General features: G+C 46.9%; 1 protein-coding gene across 6 annotated transcripts in view; it reads left to right on the forward strand.

Moving 5' to 3' along the window:
- The window catches only part of SLC4A11 (solute carrier family 4 member 11), a 142,862-nt gene that overhangs the window by 43,271 nt on the left and 81,922 nt on the right, over positions 1 to 17,669 (forward strand). For 2 of the 6 annotated variants that reach the window (XM_065836670.2, XM_065836671.2), the window contains exon 1: positions 5,227 to 5,559. The exons of 2 other annotated variants lie outside the window; for them this stretch is intronic. In XM_065836670.2, coding sequence (XP_065692742.1) covers positions 5,334 to 5,559 — 226 coding nt within the window. In that variant the 5' untranslated portion in view covers positions 5,227 to 5,333. Of the gene's footprint in view, positions 1 to 1,055; positions 1,314 to 5,226; positions 5,560 to 7,538; positions 7,868 to 17,669 lie in introns of those variants that run through there. 2 more of the 6 variants (XM_065836672.2, XM_071808440.1) reach the window with 2 other exon arrangements.

Genomic DNA, 17,669 nt, shown 5'->3' on the forward strand with positions numbered 1-17,669 from the left:
AGCATGAATGTCTTTTTATCCGGTGTTTACTGGATCTGCACAGTATCTTAAGCCTTCAAATTTTTGCAGGGGATTTCTCACCTCCAGCTAAAATGGTGTCAAGTGGTTTTCTAGGTGTTTTTTTAATGGCTGTGGTCTGCTGATTTAGAGGATGGGGAAGGTTCACTCTGGATATGTTGCATTGAGATGAGGATCCGTAGCAATCAAAAGCCTTTTAAGATTTATTTCAACCTCCTTCAGCCCTAATTTCCAAACTTCCCCGATTGCTGCAGTTCCATCAGCTCAGAACCTTTTGGAGGAAGGAAAGATTGGGAAATGGAGGAACACAAGAGTCCAGTCTTTATGGTCATATAGCTGTTTATCCTGATATACTGTGTACACACTGGAGGTGATGCAAACATCCTCTTGCCAGTCGCTAATTGCTACCTTGTTTTTATTTCAGAGGGGTGTTAAGCTTTATTTGCCGCTTCCCCAAAATGCTTCATGTTCGGTGTTCCTGGTGTTGGCACCTTCTGGGGAGAATGATATAGCAGGGAGGAAAATTAATAATAATAATAATAAAGGCTTGTCTGGGTTGTGAACAAACAAGGTATGGCAGCTGGGGAAAACTCACCAGAGAGGGGGGAAAAAGGGGGCAACAAAGTCTGTAAGAACTTAAGAAATTTGCCTGCTTTTTCTTAAAGCAAATAGTGCAGGTTGGGGAGCATCACTCTGCACCTGCTTTTAAAGACTTCGTTGTTGTCGCTGCTTGCTTTTGTAAGGAAACTCGAGGTCCATCACTGTGCTGTGCCCTGGGGATTTATTTTGTAACCCAGCTGGCTGCTTTTGACTCAAACCTGCCTGTGCCAGGTTACTTAAGAGGAAGTTTTGAAAGGGCAGAGAAAACCGGTCGGAATGATGGGGCGGCGCGCTGGACATCAACACACATCACCGGAGAACCGAGATTTGTGAGAAACAGGCTTTAAATCTTCTTTTTCGTTGTTCGAGTGGAGCCGGGGCCGTGCCGGGGTACCCCCAGGGCCGCGGCGGGCGGGCACTAGGACCCAGACGGGGGTGTGCCGCCGCTCCCTCCTTCCCCTTCCAGCCCGCACCGCCACTTCACTTCTTTATTTATTATAACTATTATTTCTCTTTTTTTAAGCCGAGCCGGCTTTTTTTCTTGTTGTTTCGGCCGGGCGAATAAATAAACAAATAGCAAGCCTTCCGAAACCACAACAAAGCCCGCAAAAAAAAGTGTGGAGATGAAGACGGGATGAGAGGAAAACCCCGGGCGGCCATGGCAGCGCGACGGGTGTTTCACCTCCAACCATGCGGTGAGAAGCAGGAGCCCTTGCGGGGGGGACACACACCACAAGTGCGATGAGTGTTTGCCGGCAGTTTGCATAGTTTTCCCCCCTTTTCTTTCCCCCCAGCTTTGCTTTTTTTGTAGCAGCGGGGAGGGCTGGGATGCAGGGGACGGGGTTGTATCCTTCTCCCCCCTTTTTGGGTGCTGGGTGGGGGGAGAAGTCTGAGAAATTCTTCTGTTTGCATCATTCCTCAAGGCTTTTTGTCCAGGAACTTGTTGTTGGCTGGAGGGAGGTGGTGACACCCCCCAAATTTTGCGCTCCGTGGGTAGGAGCGAGATGTTCCAGCCCCGGGAGCGCAGATGCGGAGTGAGAAAAGTACCAGGGGGGTAAAGGAGCGACGAAAACTGCGGGGCTTGTTGTTTTGGGGGTGTTTTCTTCCCTATTTTGGTACTTGTTTGTACCTAAGGGGAGGGTGTTTAACTCCGCTCCGGCACTTGCGGATGCGGTTGCCCGACTTCATGTTGGTAATGGTGTCAAAGCCGCAATAAAGAGGAAAAAAGGGGGTGGGGGGGACGGGGGGAAGGTGAAACTGTATATTTCAAGCTGAACTAATGTAAAGGGTTTGGGTAGTTGTGTGCATTAACAAAAACTCCACCGATGTGTTGTGGGGTTTTTTGCGAAGGGTGGGTTTAAATGCGCTTTGAACTGCACTTTGTGCTTGACTCTAAACTTGCGAAGTTATTTTCTGAAGTGCCCCCCCGCCTTAGCAAAGGAAGCGCTTCCTTCATCAGCATGGCTGCGTTAGCGCCGGTTTGACACTGCGTTAAATGACAGGGGCTTGGGTTCGTGGAGGAGCAGTTCGGTGTTTCGGTGGGTGTTTTTTGTTCTGGAGTAAAAGCAACTGTAGGTGGCACAACAGCGTTGCTGCCTGCGAAGCAGCGATAGGGAGCCTGGTCCTCAGATCCTCTTGAGGATCTCCAGAAGGATTGTGCCCTCGGTTTATTTCCTTCCCCCCCCCCCCCCCCCGTTTAATAAGAAGTTTGAGGAAGAACATGAGATGTGAAGCACGGCTTTCTTCTGCCCTGCTGTGTTTCATTGTCGCTGTTGAGACCCGGTGTAGCAGACGGGCTGTCCAGCAATACGCGTGTGAATAATCTATTTGGAACATAGAACCTTTTCTTAACTGAGTTGTTGCAACACGCAATGTTTGCAGGACTTCTTAAGTGGGTTTTTTGTAGGTGTGAACGTAGCTTTGTTTCCTCCTTTGCTGAATTTTCTGTCCATCAAATGCTGTAGCTGAACCACGGGACAAACAGCTCGACCCGGGGCTGGATGAATCCGGTGGTGTTTTGCCCTTATCACCTGCGTTGCTGTTAGAATTGGTTTTCTGGCTGTCTTATAAATAAGGTTGGAAGAGAACAGTGATGTGACACTTCAGTCCTGTCCACACCACCACCTCAGTCATTGCTACCACCCCGTGAGCCGTTTCCTCGCTATAATCAAGACGCGTTGGCTCATCCATCACAACCAGCGTCCTTCTAGTTTTGAAATATCTGTGGCTTTTACATGGTTGCCGCTCTGTGAGGATTACATACCGCAGAGGAAGTCCCTCTCCGGCTCTCATCTTGTTCCTTGGAACGCTTTGGCTTGTTTAAATGAACGCAGCTAGAAATACGAGTTGGGCTTTTACATGGAGCACTGGCTTGACTCCCCCAGTGGCATAAGATATCTGTATGTAAACTCATAGCGCCTTGACTTCTAGGAAAGCTGTAGTAAATCATTTTAAGGCTGTAAACAGTTGTTAAAAGGAGCTTTATTTTTATGTCGAGCCAATGTGAAGACAAATATGTTAGCTGAGAAGCTGGATTTTAATCGGGAGTTATTTGATTTAGCACGGTGCTGTTATATTTGCCTGTATAAGGCTGAAAGCTCAAGCCTTGTCCTTGCAGAACGGTGGTGATGTTCTGCGTATGTGCTTTATGCCTTAAGACAGGTGCTAAATCATATTACCTAGGAGGGGAAAAATAGCTGTGTGGTGGTGTTTGGGTTTTTTGGGGGGTGTGTTTGTTTTCAGTGAGTAATTCTGAAAACTGTGCTGTGATTTAGGTGTCTCTGGGAAGCCCCAGTCATTGCTATCCAAAAGCTTTCTGATTCTTTAGCTTGTGCGGCACTTGAGTTACTACTTCCTAATACAGACCCACCAAAATTCATCTTTCCAAATGCAAAACCTCTTCTAGAAGAGCCTCGTTTCTTTCATGTAGGATTTGTTTGGAAGTATACAACTCTCTGGGATGCTTTAATGACTCATCTTCATGAAATTGTCATCTAGACTCTGAATAGGCAAATGACTGCCCAGCACACCAGGTAATGCACCATATGTTAAATCCAAGCTCCCTTTGCTGCCGAAATGTGACAGGATCCCCCTGCCAGAGGGGGACATGGAGCCCGCTGGGAAGGATGCGGTGCAGAAACGTTAAAAACTGGGAATACTGAGGCAATTCCTTAAAAGTTCATCTTAATTTGAGCAGTGGTTTGTGATGAAGTCTGCGAAGTGGCTCCTGTAGGAATTTGTGCTGGGGACCTGGTGAAACTGGAAATCCTTACTTATTTTCTAATGCAATATAATTTCCCTAATATAATCTAATGTAAGGTCCCCATAAAGCCTTTCTGCAGAGCAGGGTGACATGCTGGCTCGGAGCAGAACACTGTAGGCTTCTGCATCTGTCAGTGCTGGCTTCGATATCAAAGTGCTTAGCTGTCACTCGTCATTCCCTGGGTTTTTCTGTTCCCTGTTTCTAAATTCATCCATGGCTCTGACTTGCAATTAAAAAAAAATATATATAGACCAGTGTAACTCTGTTATTGAAGGAGTATTTGCAAGCTCTGATGGACCAGTGGAAGCTGTGATGTGGGTTGGGCACAGAGGGAATAGAGTCCAGTTTCACTCCTCATAAATGTCCTGCTGAGAAACTGCGAGAAGATGGGCAAGAACACATGAAAACCCCATCCACGCCACCAGAGTGGGTAACGCTGGATATATACTTGTGTTGGGCAGGAACTTTCCTCTCTGTGGTTGCTTTTTGGCTTTCTAGGTTTGAAGGACCTGATGCAAGTGTCAACAGCAAGGGATGGATGAAGATTAGTGTTAATGTGGGCTCTGGTGGGGGGGAAACTCCCAAATTTGAAGCTGGTGGAGAGGAGATCTTGGCCAGTTGCTGCTTGAAGCTGGACCAACCTTCACCTCAAAGATGTTGCGGGTGGGTTTTGAATGGCAATGGTGGTGGGAATGAGTTATTGCTGGGTGCTGCCCGTTCATGGGGGCAGAGGAGGAGCAGAAAATTAGGAGAAAGGGGCAGTCTGGGAGTTGAGGATGAGGGGACCTTTATCCCCTTTGGGTGATGGGGTTAATGATGACCCCCTGCAGCAATGGGAGCTGCATCTTGGGCTCATCCCCTGGGGAAGAATCACCCCATAGGACACGGAGCTGAGCATCAAGTTCATTCTCCTTTCCCTCTCGCCCGCTGCCATCTCCTTCTCCAGGAGCGAAACGCCTCTTCCCCCCCGCTCCGAGCCTAATTGCATCCCCAGGGTTTAACACACGTGTGTTTGTTTTATTCAACGTGTTGGCTGTTCCCACCGGAACAGCCCGATTTATTTATTTGTGTTATTTTTTTTAGGGATTGAGCTTTTTTCTTTCTCTTCTTTTTTGCTTATTGTGCACAACAAACCACCGCGCAAGATATTCCTCAGGGTGGGGGTGGGTGGGTGAGGAGGAATTGTAGTAATGCCAGTACTTCTTGAATATTATAAACCTGGCTTATCAGCGCGACGCAGAGCTGGAATTTGTCTCTTCCTGTGCTGCATCTCTGCTTTCTGCGAGGGGCGTTTAAATACAGGCTGCAAGACGCAGCCTTTCCAGTGTGCTCTGCCGGGCTGTGACAGCAGCAGCGGGGCTGCTTGAGAAGCTCTTTTTATATATATATATATATATTTTGCACTAATTCCTCTCCAAAAAGGGACTTCTCGAGGAGAAGGTTTGGAGACTGCATGTCCCAACAGTACCCGCTGAAGGAGGCGAAGGGAGACGCGGTTTGCTTCGTACCTGGCTCTCCTCTGTTCTCCGTCCTCATGGAGCCGGCTTCTTTTTGCTACCCCCGGCTCACCTTTCTCCGCTCGCCCTATGGCCAGTTCGGGGCCAGCGCTGGCTCTTCGCAGGATTTGGCCCCGTGGCCGCAACGTTTGGTGGCGCAGAGGTGGAGCGGGTTGGTGGACGGTGCGTGATTGGGGGTAAAAGGGTTGGCGACTGGAGATGGGGTGGTGTTGGGCTAGCAGAGAAGCCCATGGAGATTTTGGGGGGTTTAGAGACTGGGGTGGTGCAGGTAGGATGCGTTGGGGTGGTTGTGTTGGACTTTGCCCTCGTGGAGCTCGTTTGGCCGCCGTCATCTCCACCGAGGAGCAGCTCCGGTCCCTCCTGCGCCCTGGTGCCCAGGGAGAGCTGATAAACAACCTCAGCAGGGAGAAAATAATACAAATAGAAACTGATCTTAGCCATTCTTCTGTTTCATAAGCTCGTTCACTCGCTGAAACGAATCCGGCGGTCTTTTGAAACCTGAAATACCTGCTGGAGGCTGGGTGGGCTCTTCTTGCCTTTAGAGCTGTGATGCTGTTGACTCTTTTGAACTATTATTAAAGATATCAGGTGTAGGAATAGGGGAAGGTATTAAGCTCCTCTAGTGGAGATTTGCCTCACTATGAGGAAGTATTAAAGTATCAGCTCGGTTCAGAATTTTACATGTTTATTTACTGTGAAGGATCTCTAAGGAGAATCTCAGTGGATCCTGCTGTTTTTAGGAGCTGGTGTAGGTGCTGGTCCCAAGGACAGGAGCCTTGCATGTAAAACTTATTTTGGAGGAGGTGTGATGATGAGGTTCTGAGCAGCCTGGTGTAGTTTGAACGTGGTCCTGCCTGGAGCAAGGAAGGTGCTGGAGACCTCCAAGGGTCTCTCCCACCCTCAAATACTTTCTGAACCACGGTAATCCTTCCTTTGCATCTTATTAACAGGCTGAATACGATGCGCCTTACCTGGAAAAGCTCGTCAGGTGGCATGCAGAGAAAATAATAGAGGCTGGATGAGCAGTCTCAGCAGAGAAAATGCGTAGGAGGTGTTTAAAAACATGCGTTGCCTGTGGTTTCGTGCAGCGGAAACAAGTCTGTAGCAGGGACTGAAAACGGGGTATGTGGCTCGACTGAATTTCTCCACTAACAGCGATGCCTCGCCTGGCGCTGGGGAGCGTTCGCTGCCTCCTGGTAAATACGATTACTGGGGAAATTTTGACTTAAAAGTCACAGAATTACTGTAGGGGACTTGGAGATGACAGCGTCACCCAGTCTTGCCAGCGTTTGGATAACTCGCTGTTTATTTCTGCCTTTTTTTAGGGTTCTGCTTTTTCTAAGCTGACTTGATGTTGCTTTGGGGAGTTAGATTTCTTTACTTTTTATTATTATTATTTTTTTGGCCAGCATAGACCATTCCTCCGGGCTTTAAACATCCAGCTGGGGGAGACTTGGCTTATTGTTATGAAAATCTTGAATTGTAAGGAAAGTGAAGCACTAGAATAGGCTGGAGGGGAGCGGGGGGAGGATGTGGCATCTCCTCTCCAAAGCGTTTTAGGCACCGCTCAGTCGAGCGCCGGGCAGACGGGCTCGGGTTTAAGCCTCCTCGGATGAGGTGAGGTCTTTCCAGCTCTATTTTGCACGACTTGCCGGTGTAACGCAGACTTGTCGCCCTGTTTCTGGTTCCCTTGTGCAGGCTCCTCATTGAACACATACGTTAACCCTTGAGTTGCTGTTGAGCTGTCAGGCTGGGTAGCCTAGGAAAAAACCATCGGAGCCCAGCCCTGTATAGGGCAGAGCGCAGCAGCTGTACCTTTAAGAAATTTGCAATATATACCTCTTGGCAGCAGGTTTTTTGTGTTGTTTATGGTGGGCTTCTTTCCCCCCCTTTTTTCTTCCTGCATCTTCACATCCTCTTGTTCTCCCTGTACTTCTGTCTGTAAGGTACAGCATCTTCTCACTTGAGTTGAGCCTGGCTGCCACAAAGCTGCTTTTCTTCTATTTTTTCTCTTTTAAGGAGGCATGAGCTTTGTCCATACAGCATTCAGCACAAAACACCGGCTCCAAAGCACAGGGTCGCTTTAATTCTATATATTCTTTCCCCTCCTTGGTACGAGAAGCAAACAGCTCTGCGATGGGGCTGGGGGTGGCAGGAGGAGACAACCCCAAGCCCACCCTTGGCATGAGGAGCGGTGCTTGGCGGGCGTGAAGTTGCAGGTTGGGAGAGCCGGGTCGGAGGTGTCTGTTTTGGGAGCTAATGAGTCGCCCTCTCACTCCACCCATTCGCCTCTCGCCAATCGGAAGTGAGGGAGAAAGATGCTCTGGATGGATTAATATTGGAGCCGTGTAGAAAGCACCAAGCGTTGCCTCTTCGGCCACCTGAGCGAGTGGCATTTGGGAACAAGTGCTGGTGGCTCGGAGGGAGCGGGGGCTGTTTGAACGGCATCTCTATTAAAGTACCAGCACAGGTAAGTTTTGCTCTTAAAAAAAATAGAAAGCCACTCAAAACTGAAGCACTAATGTTGCTGGGTGATGCTTTTGGACAGGAAATCTAGAAAACCAGCTCTGCCAGCTCTTGAATTATTTAATTTGCTGAAGTAAGGCAGTGCTTGATGTATTTTCAATGGGCTTTGCTGCTTAGTGATGATATCTATTGCCTGTGCCGGATGTCTCTGTGCTGTTGTGTTTAAGGATGGAGGATACCTTTTGAATTCAATTTACATTAACCAGAGTGCTGGCTTTCAGGCTTTGAATTTAGTTTCAGGGTATGCAAGGGGAGAGGCGCACAGGAGGTCTTACCTGTTCTGTTCTATTTCTCTAATTAATGTTAAAGCATCTGAACAGTGTGTCTGCGAGGCTTTACATACTGATGCTTCACATGGGGCAAGTGCAGTGCGAGTGAAACCAAAATGCATATATGTAATCTAAAAATGCTCGCAAACATCATCCCTGTTGCTGTAGCCATGGAAGCCACGTAGACGAACGGTAAACAATGTCCTAATGAATAATGCTCTATCATGGGTTGTCAGTCTGCAATTATTTCACCACCGGACCAGGGCATTTTTATTTTGGGTTGGTGATGGACAGTAAAATCAGATCTGATGTTGCTGGCTCTTTCCCCCCGCAGCGTGTTGTGTTGTTGTTGTCACTGCTGTTGTTTTGTGGCTCCTAGAAATAGAAACTCTATGGGGTGATTTGTGTTATCCTGCCAAGCCTGTTATTAAAAATGCCTCTTCTGTAGGGAGGGTTGAGGCTGCACTCTGAGCATCCTTTGGACTGTTTGAGCATCCTCTGAACTATTCACTTTTAATGGCAAGGGGAGGTTTTTCTTTCTGGGAACCACAACAGAAAATGTTTGGTGATCGAGTGGCTGAGTTCAATGCTGTGTCTTTTTGTGTTTACTGTGTTTACCTTGTTTTTTGATTTAACTTCTGGTTTGGGGTGAATTAGAGCTGGTCTCCTGCTTGATCCAGATGCCTTTTGGGTGGTGGTGGTGGGAAGGGGTGCGGGAATAACTTCACTGCAAACTTGGCCCAGCCACTGCTGTCTCTTTAGTGTCTGGTAGCAGTAAGATTGGGGATAAAAGAAGTTGTAGAAATGCACTTTGTGTTCCAAAACGTGGTCTTGGTATCCTGGGGGGGGTTGCTGAAGCGTGAAACTGGGTGCTTGAACATCTCTTCCACTGAACACCAAAGATGAGTCTGTAGCTGCTAGTTTACACCTTAATTAAGTAGCTTAATTTTCACAGTATTTACCACAACCAAACCACTGCAGGGAACAGCTCCCTTCCTCTGAATAGCCCCAAGCAAGTGAAATGTTGACAGACTGTCTCTTAATCGCTTTGGCATATTTGACACGGTACCGCTGCAGATAAGTGGCAGGTGGTGGCCTCTGGAAGACCTGCCTGGACAAGGGGAGCTTTTCAGCAAAGAAAACTATCTAATGAAGCTTTTTGAAGCCACATCCAACCCCCACCAAGATTTGGGGCCATTGCGGTATCTTTCTTTTTTTGATTAAGAGTTATGAGGTTTTTGATAGGGCCCTGTAAGGGAAAGAGCTGTCAGTAAGAGTGAATGCTTTCTAAATTATTTAAATGTTTCAGGAAAAGTCTACTGAAAAGCTTCAACTGGTCTGTTCTTGGGTCTTTGCCAGCTTGTGGGATCTCTGGAGGTATTTGCTTTCTCTCCTCTCTGTGTAGCACTTATGCAAGAAATCCTTGCAAGTCTTAAATCACTTTGTTTAGAGGGCCCAACAAAATGAAGCTTCCCCCTGGAAGAAAAAAAAACGCAAAGAGCTCAAATTCTGTCCAGCAGCCAAATCCCAAAGTGTTGTCGTTCCCTCGCTTCTCAGCTTGTCCCGCTCACCTATGAAACGCTGGCCAAGAAACTTGGAGGAGGGAAAACAATATCCCACTAGCAAAGCAGCTGCATGATGGACGGGCTTGCTTCCTCTAGCAGCTCACCTCTGGGAGGCACCCTCGGATATTGATTGCTGGGGTGGGCTAAATTGTGATGAGTGTGGTGCTGTTGGTAAATCCACGCACCTCAAACATCATCCTCTAATGTGCATGGGTTGGTTTTTGGGGGGGAAGGTCTCTGGTTGTCCCCGCTGCATCCAGCGATCTCTTAATAAATGGTTTTATGGCGAGGGGTGCTCTGGAGGAAGCTGGGGAGGGGATGGAGAAGGGGAGTTGTTTAATGTAGCAGGGAAAATGCTTTGAAATCAGACATGTCTGATCCCTGAGCCTGTGTGTGGGTGTGTGTTTGCCTGGCAGTGAGCAGGCAGGAGATGCCTCCTGCTTTATCCTTTCAATATGATGCTTTCTTATTTTCACCGCCAGCGACTGGGAAAATTAGTTCTGGGGTTTCATGTACCAGAGTGACCCCGGCGTGATTTAAGGCCTCCTCATGCAATTTACCTCCACCAGAAGAATATGCAGCTCCTTGTGTATAATCCCTGAATTTTATGTTTTAGTGACTGCTGAGCGGTGAAGCTCAAAGTTGTGTTTCCCACCTAGATGAGGAGCGGCATCCTGGGGTGGTGACACTGTGATGGAGGACACTGTTGAGGTAGATCTATGGAGCAAAGCGACTGGTGCGCCTGGGAGATGTCAGAGGGTTGGTGTCACGTCCTTCAAAAAAATCAGAGAAATGGGATACAGGTGTGTTAGATGTTGATTTTGGGGTGATCCAGACCTCTTAGTCCCAAAACTGGTAATTCTAAGGGTATGAAACCCTTGTGGGAAGCAAAGAGGTGATGCAAAGCCTTTAGGGGACACTTCTGGAAGGGGGTCAGGGAAGACAAGGGACTCATCTGTGGAATTCTGTGGCAAGAAGAGTATGTTTAAACATACGTAACTTCTATTAAAAAGTGCTTTTTATGAACAGAAACATCCTCTCCTGTAAGGATTGCTAGAGGACTTGGCTGTGTCTACACACGAGGGAAGAGCTTGTGTCCCTGCAGGCCTGAGTCTCTTGGCCAAAGCAACAATTTGCCATTGGATTGAGCTACTTAAAAGCACCTTCCTGCTTGGTGTCTGCCTTGGACACCACTTTACCTTCTAACTTTACCAAGGTGGAGGGGTTTGGAGTAAATTTAAATCTTCCTGGGTTGTAATTGTCTTCTAGGCTGTTTCCAAGGCCTCAAAAGTAGCTTTATTGTAGGTGTTTGCATGTGGGTGATGTGTAAAATGACCCATTTAGGTAACAGTCTCCAGTAAAACCCCTACTTCATCACAAAAGCGGTGGCAACGCTTGCTGGTATAGCACACTGCCTGCATTAAACCTATAGGCATGGCATGTGGGGATGAGGCCTTCAACCTCTGGTGTCTGGTTGTGATTTTTCAAAGGCTTGGCAGCTTCATGATGAGGAGGATAAGCTGAGGGGAGAAGTAAGGGCCAGAAAAGAAATGTAGATGGGTTTTCTGCCCTTTTTGTGAGCACTGCCTGGAGTGTCCCCTTAAGCTCTCAACGTGATGACTGATACATTGTGAACTCTTCAAACAGTGACGAAGAAAAGCAGTATTAGGAAGTTATTTAGATATGTAGTTCCTAGATCTATAAAACTATTTTTACAGACAGAAAATAGTGGGCTGGCATAGCGTAGTTTACCCCTTCAGCTCTATTGCTTGTTGAATTCAGGTTTTCATTGACTACTTGAGTTCTTTTATTCAAAGCTTGTCCTGAAACTTTACATGCTGTCAAGGAGTTGGGAGTGTGAAGATGTAGATTCTCTGTCCTCCTCTAAATATAAGTACTGGAGTTCTGGATCCTCAGCACAGGACACACATGGACCTGCTGGAGAGGGGCCAGAGGAGCCACAGGAATGACCCGAGGCTGGAACAGCTCTGCTGTGGGACAGGCTGAGAGAGTTGGGGTGTTCAGCTGGAGAAGAGAAGCTCCAGGAGACCTTATTGTGGCCTTTCTGGACTTAAAAGGGGCCGATAAGAAAGATGGGGACAGACTTTTCAGCAGGGCCTGTTGTGATGGTTTTAAAGTAAAGAAGGGAGATTGAGGCTGGACATGAGGAAGAAATTGTTGTCTCTGAGGGTGGTGAGAGCCTGGCCCAGGTTGGGCAGAGAGGTGGTGGCTGAACCAACCCTGGAGACATCCCAGGCCAGGCTGGACGGGGCTCTGAGCAACCTGAGCTGGTGAAGATGTCCCTGTCATGGCCGGGGTGGCACTGAGTGACCTGTGAACATCCCTTCAACCCAAACTGTTCTGTGATTCTATGTGTGATGGGCATGGGGATGTAGTTGGAGGGGGTAGGAACATGGCTGATCCTCTGTGGAGCTCGTAGGTTGTTGTGGGTCTTAGCCCTTTCCAACAGCTACCCCTGAGAGGAATGATGAACTGAGGAGGGACAGGGTTCTGTGCCTTGTGAAGGGGTTGGTCCCCTCAGCCTCTGCTCGGGGTGCAGTGTGGCAGGATGTGTGCCCTTGCTGAGACACGCGTTGTGCTTGCGGGGGGCGAGGCTGTAAAGCTGCAGTCAAGAAGAGTTCTGTGGTTGAGCTTGATTCTTACCCCTTCAAGGTAAAACTCCCTGGGAGGTAGCAGAGTGCCGTTATTTCCCATTTAATGACTTACAAAAGGTCTTTTTATCACTCTTGATTCTTTTCCATGATGTTTTCCGTTGCTTTTGTCAAAGCAAACCGGTGCTTTCCAGGGAAAGGTCTACGTTCGGGCTTGCCATGGGCAGCAGCGTTACACCATATTTACCAGGCGCTTTCCTGCCGAGCACTAAGACACACGTTTACTCATCTTACACTTCCGTGAATTACAGTGATGGGTTTTGAAACCCTGACTTTCGTGGTTTATTTCTTTGGCCTTTGTCACATCTCCAACTGTAGAGAATAAAAAAACCAGGTAAAATCTCAGCCTTTTGTTGCGTATGTGAGGTGTTATTGCCCAGAAATATGGGCACGTTTCTCATCTCTGTGCCAGTATGAGCTGTGCTTTCAGCAGTGTTTTCCAGCTGAAATATACAGGGCTGTGGGGAAGGGATCAGCCGGTTAAGGAACGGATAGAAATGAGATGCGGTAACTTAAGGCCAGGCAGCTTTTCACGTGCTGCTGTCCCCTGGTTCTTGCTGACTTGAATGGTTTTAAATAATCTGCAGCAAATGTCTCCACCAGGAGACCTCGCTGCTTGCTTCTTCCCTGAAAGCTGCCAAAACCTCATGTACCATAAGCACAAATGATGTGCAGGAGAATCCCGCAGTATTGATGTGTTTGGACCCATCGGCTGGTCAGTGTGATCAGATTTGCTGCCTCCCGGTCTCTTTTCCTATTTTTCTGCCGTGATGTAGTTTTGTGTTACAAAAGGAGTTTGTGGCTTCTTCATCCTCCTGCTGCTGAGCTCTTGCTGCATACGGAGGTTTTTAGACTCCTTTAGCTCCTTTTAGTCAATGCTCCATGTAATTAAAAAATGAAAACGCTTCTCCTGCAGGTTTCCCTTGGGATATTATTCCTTCTGTGTGTGGTTTTTTTCCCTCAACTCTGATTTTTCTGCTGACTTGGGGTGGAGGAGGGGAGCAGCATCACTTGGTTATTAAAGTATTATTATATATCATGACTCTTCCCCAGCCCCAAATGGCATAAACCTGGGTGCAGCTCCCTTGTCTCTTGATCCACTGTGGACCCCTTCATCCTGTGATGTTGATTCACGGTTAGAACAATAAAGGAGTTCGGAGTTTAGTATCAAATACTAAGTCTGGTGGAGCCTTGGATAAGGGAGAGTTATATCATCTTCCCCAGATCTAAACCTTAGATAAGACAAAACACTTGTTCAAGCTGGATTTGGCCCCAGATCTGTTTGAGGGAGTGCAACCAACTGCCATATTCCCCATCATGTGAGGAATGCCCAACTATTTAAATGGTAGTGATGGATATTTTGGCATTGACTGACAAACTCATCTTGAAGTGGTCAAGACCTCATTTTACAACTAAAGCCCGACATATCTTCTAGAAAGTAGATTTATTTCTATATAGTTGAGTTGGTCATGTTGAGAATTGGTAATTCCTCCTGGGAGAGAATTGGGAAAGTCTAAAGGTTTTTTTCCAACTGAATAGGTGATTTTCAAAAAATATTTGTTGTTATTGGAACTTGCTCAAAGGCTCAAGTGTTTTGCCTTATCAGCTTTAAGGCAAGACATGGCATTTGCTGATGAACTTCAGAAATGTCCTCAGTGTTGAAGGATGTGGTGGAAACTGGGATATTGGAGCACACCCTGAGTAGAAGATGAAGGTACCCAATGGTTTTCCACTGATGGGGTAACCAAATGCTTCAGATCTACGGGCTGCTTATGTTCAGAGCCAATGTTAAAGGGTCTGTAAGTGAAGAAGTATCTTCCTAATAACTCTGTCAAAATGGTGTTGCCTTAAATTCCAATTAAACCTCAAGACACCAGAATTTAGAGAGATTAACTGGGGTGAAATCATAAAAGCTGAAGTTTGTGGTACCATTTGTATAGAGCTTGTTTTGCTTCAATATAAGGCTTGTGCTGCACGGGGCTGTTTATTTGGAAGATGCCAGCAGCAGAACATTGTAATTGAGTTACCGAAGTATCCAGAGAATGTGTTTTTATTTGTAATCCGCTAATATTGCAAGGCTCAAGAGAACTTATTACTAACTTTAAAACAAGAGAGTTAAAATGGGTTATTAGATCTGAGACACATTTCCCCCCAGGAATTTAATAACGGAGGATGGCACGGTAGAGCTTGTTCTTTGTTAAATGCAAATGTAAAAACGGTAAGAATGTTAGAAATCAGGAAGTATATCCACTTACCTGATATGTCCCACTGCAGATCCTCTGATTTGTCCTAGTCCTAAAACCAAGCACCTTAAACTACAGCAAAATACCAGTTGAGTAGTAAACTTCATGTACCTCTCTCTTGTTGGCTCTTGGAGTCACTGCAATAGCTTCAAGTCAAAGGGCAGTGGCTTATTTCTGAAACCTTAACCTGTATCCCTGAGTCTAGAGAAATAGGCTTTGTTTTCCATTTTGCAGCGCTTCAGCTCTTCAATTTTACCTTTTGAATTCAGTGCTCATAAAGGACTGAGAAACCAGTCAGAAGCTTTTATTTGAAGAAGCAACTGAGTGGTGACACTTGTAATGCCTGTCCAATTCAGTCTCATCTCAGACATCCCTGTAGCAAATGAGGTGGGGTGGCAGCCAAAACTGATGTGCTGGAGTAAATTAACTCTTAAAAATGAAGAGCACTGCTGAAATTATCAAAAGACCTGTAGAACAGGCTTTTTGGCAGATAATAGAAGATGGCATCTTGTTCTGCCTTTGGATGGGGGGAGTCTGGTTGTCCTTGTAGGTGTTGGGTGGGAAAGTGAGGACATGGACCTCTCTGTCACAGGTACTGGAGGCACGAGGGTGAATTTGCTGTGTTGGTGCATCTTGGCTCCTTGGGGTAATGCCTCCAGCTTTGCCTCTAAAAGCCTGACCTTATGCCTTGCTGAAATTGCTTTACTTGGATATTTTTTAATTGCTGAAGTCTCCGCAAGAAAATCTGGGGGAAAAAAACAAACCGAATGAGTTTGGATCTGAGGGAAATGAGCTGGTGTGGAGAGGGGAACTCCCACCCTGTGCTAATGAAGTGCTCCCCAGACTGCAAGTCTTTTTCTCCAGCCTTCAAAGGGCTGATTTATACTTGATAGAAACACTTCTGCAACTTCAGGCAAACCCTGGAGCACTGTAATGTTGATCTCTAACATCTCTGGAGACTTGTATTCCTGCCCAGGCTTCCCTGCGCTTAACAACTGCATTGATTAGCACAGTGTTTTATAACTGCCCGATGATTGAGCTCTTTTAATATTGAGAGTGGAGAGACAGGGCAAGGAAAGGCAGGTTGGGGAGTGTCAGGCAGTGGGTATGTACCTTATTGCTAGAGAAAAGATGGCTCTGCCTTGCTGTCGGTTCTGTATAATGTGAACCCGTTGCTCCTGTCTCCAGCAAAACTTGATTAAGGAGCTGGGACCTTGGATATGAAAATCCCATAAGCCTTGTGCAAGGTGAGGCATGTGCTGTTAACTCTGCTGTGCTGACTGCTACTGAACATGCACTTAAGCACAGTCTAGCTGGTCTTGTCCTTAGCTAGCATCCCATAAATATATAAGCTATGCTTGTGCTAAATCGATTAAGGAAAATGCAGTGTTGTAGAAAGAGTTTGGGTTGGAAGCAACGTTCAAAGCTCCCCCAGTGCCACCCCTGCCATGAGCAGGGACATCTTCACCAGCTCAGGTTGCTCAGAGCCCCGTCCAGCCTGGCCTGGGATGTCTCCAGGGATGGTTCATCCACCACCTCTCTGCCCAACCTGGGCCAGGCTCTCACCACCCTCAGGGACAACAATTTCTTCCTCATGTGCAGCCTATAGGGAGAAGGAGACTGATGCGTAAGGAGGAAATATATTAATTGCCCTCTCTGTCTCTGTTCTGCTCAGTTAAATGCTGCTGCTGCTTGTTTCTCAGAGATGCAGATGATGTGGACCCCAGCTTACCCATCCTACCTCTGCTTCTGCTAATACCTTCAAGCTAGTCCAGTAGCTCCATATGTGTGTCTGGTCTTGCGTAAACACCCCATCACCTTTTACCTCCTGGGCACGTTACACACTATTCCTGATATTAATGTGCGTAGCCCCTTCCGTGGGGGGGTGTAACAGCTCTTCAAAAGGCTCCAGCAAGACTGTTTTGAAGTCTGAGTCCCTTCGGTGCTATGGGACAACATTACACAGGGAGAAGACAAATTACCAGGGCTGGATTTCAGCCAGGACAATAGTAGGGTGAACACCTGACTCTCTTTTTTTTCCCCAAACGTGCCATTGCATCTTTAATTACAAGGTTAAGACCTCTGTTTTATGACTCATCTGAAAAAACAGCACCTCCAACATAATTGCTTGAGCGTGTTGCCTAGGGGACTATCGCTCATTAGTGACTCAGAGGAACGAGTGCCACCTAATGAAGTGGCGCTGACTGCTGTAATACCCCAGCTTTGCCCTTTTCATGCCTGGTCCAAGCAGCGACCAAACCAGAGCTTCCCGTAAAGGTGCGATGTCAACCTGGGCAATGCTGCAGTTAGAAGATATTTCTAACGAGGAAACCAACCAGCCAGCTCTGAATTCCTGCTCATTAGGCGTTATCAACCCATAGAAATAGGTGTGTTCAGTTAAAAAGCAAACGGTGCGTCTCATTTTGCCTGGTGAAGGATGAACATGTTGCTTCAGGCTCCCTCAGAAGCCGTAGCAGAAATGAGAGGTTGATATACCTTCCCGGTGGGAACGTCAGGTCCTTGGGTAATCCATCCGCATAGGTGTATTTTGTTTCTCTGAAATACGTAAATGCAATCATTACACAATAAGAGCCTCTTAAAAAAAAAAAAAGACTTTTCTTTGATCGTTAGCATGCTAATCAGTGTGGATGGATCTTCTCCTTCCCTTCCAGGTGGAGGGAAACAATTGACTCGTGTAATGGGTGCCCCTTGGCCAGGGTGCATTTGTTCCTCCAGCCTATTGTTCTGGGATGAACTTTGGAACACTGTGTTTCTCTCTTGGACCAGACATTCGAATTGCCCTCGGGTTTTTTGTATTTTATTTTATTATTATTTTCTTAATGGTCATCAGGGTGTCCCTCCAGGAACTGTCTGCACAGAAGGTCTGTGACAAGCGTTAGGGCTGGAAGGTGCTGCCGTCAGTGGTGTGACTTGTATCCGTCTGCTGCACAAAGGTTCCCAGTGGACCAGGATGAATTGTGATGCTCGAAAAATGTG

This window comes from Patagioenas fasciata, chromosome 4, assembly GCF_037038585.1.
Source record: "Patagioenas fasciata isolate bPatFas1 chromosome 4, bPatFas1.hap1, whole genome shotgun sequence".
In the NCBI taxonomy this organism is placed as follows: domain Eukaryota; kingdom Metazoa; phylum Chordata; class Aves; order Columbiformes; family Columbidae; genus Patagioenas; species Patagioenas fasciata.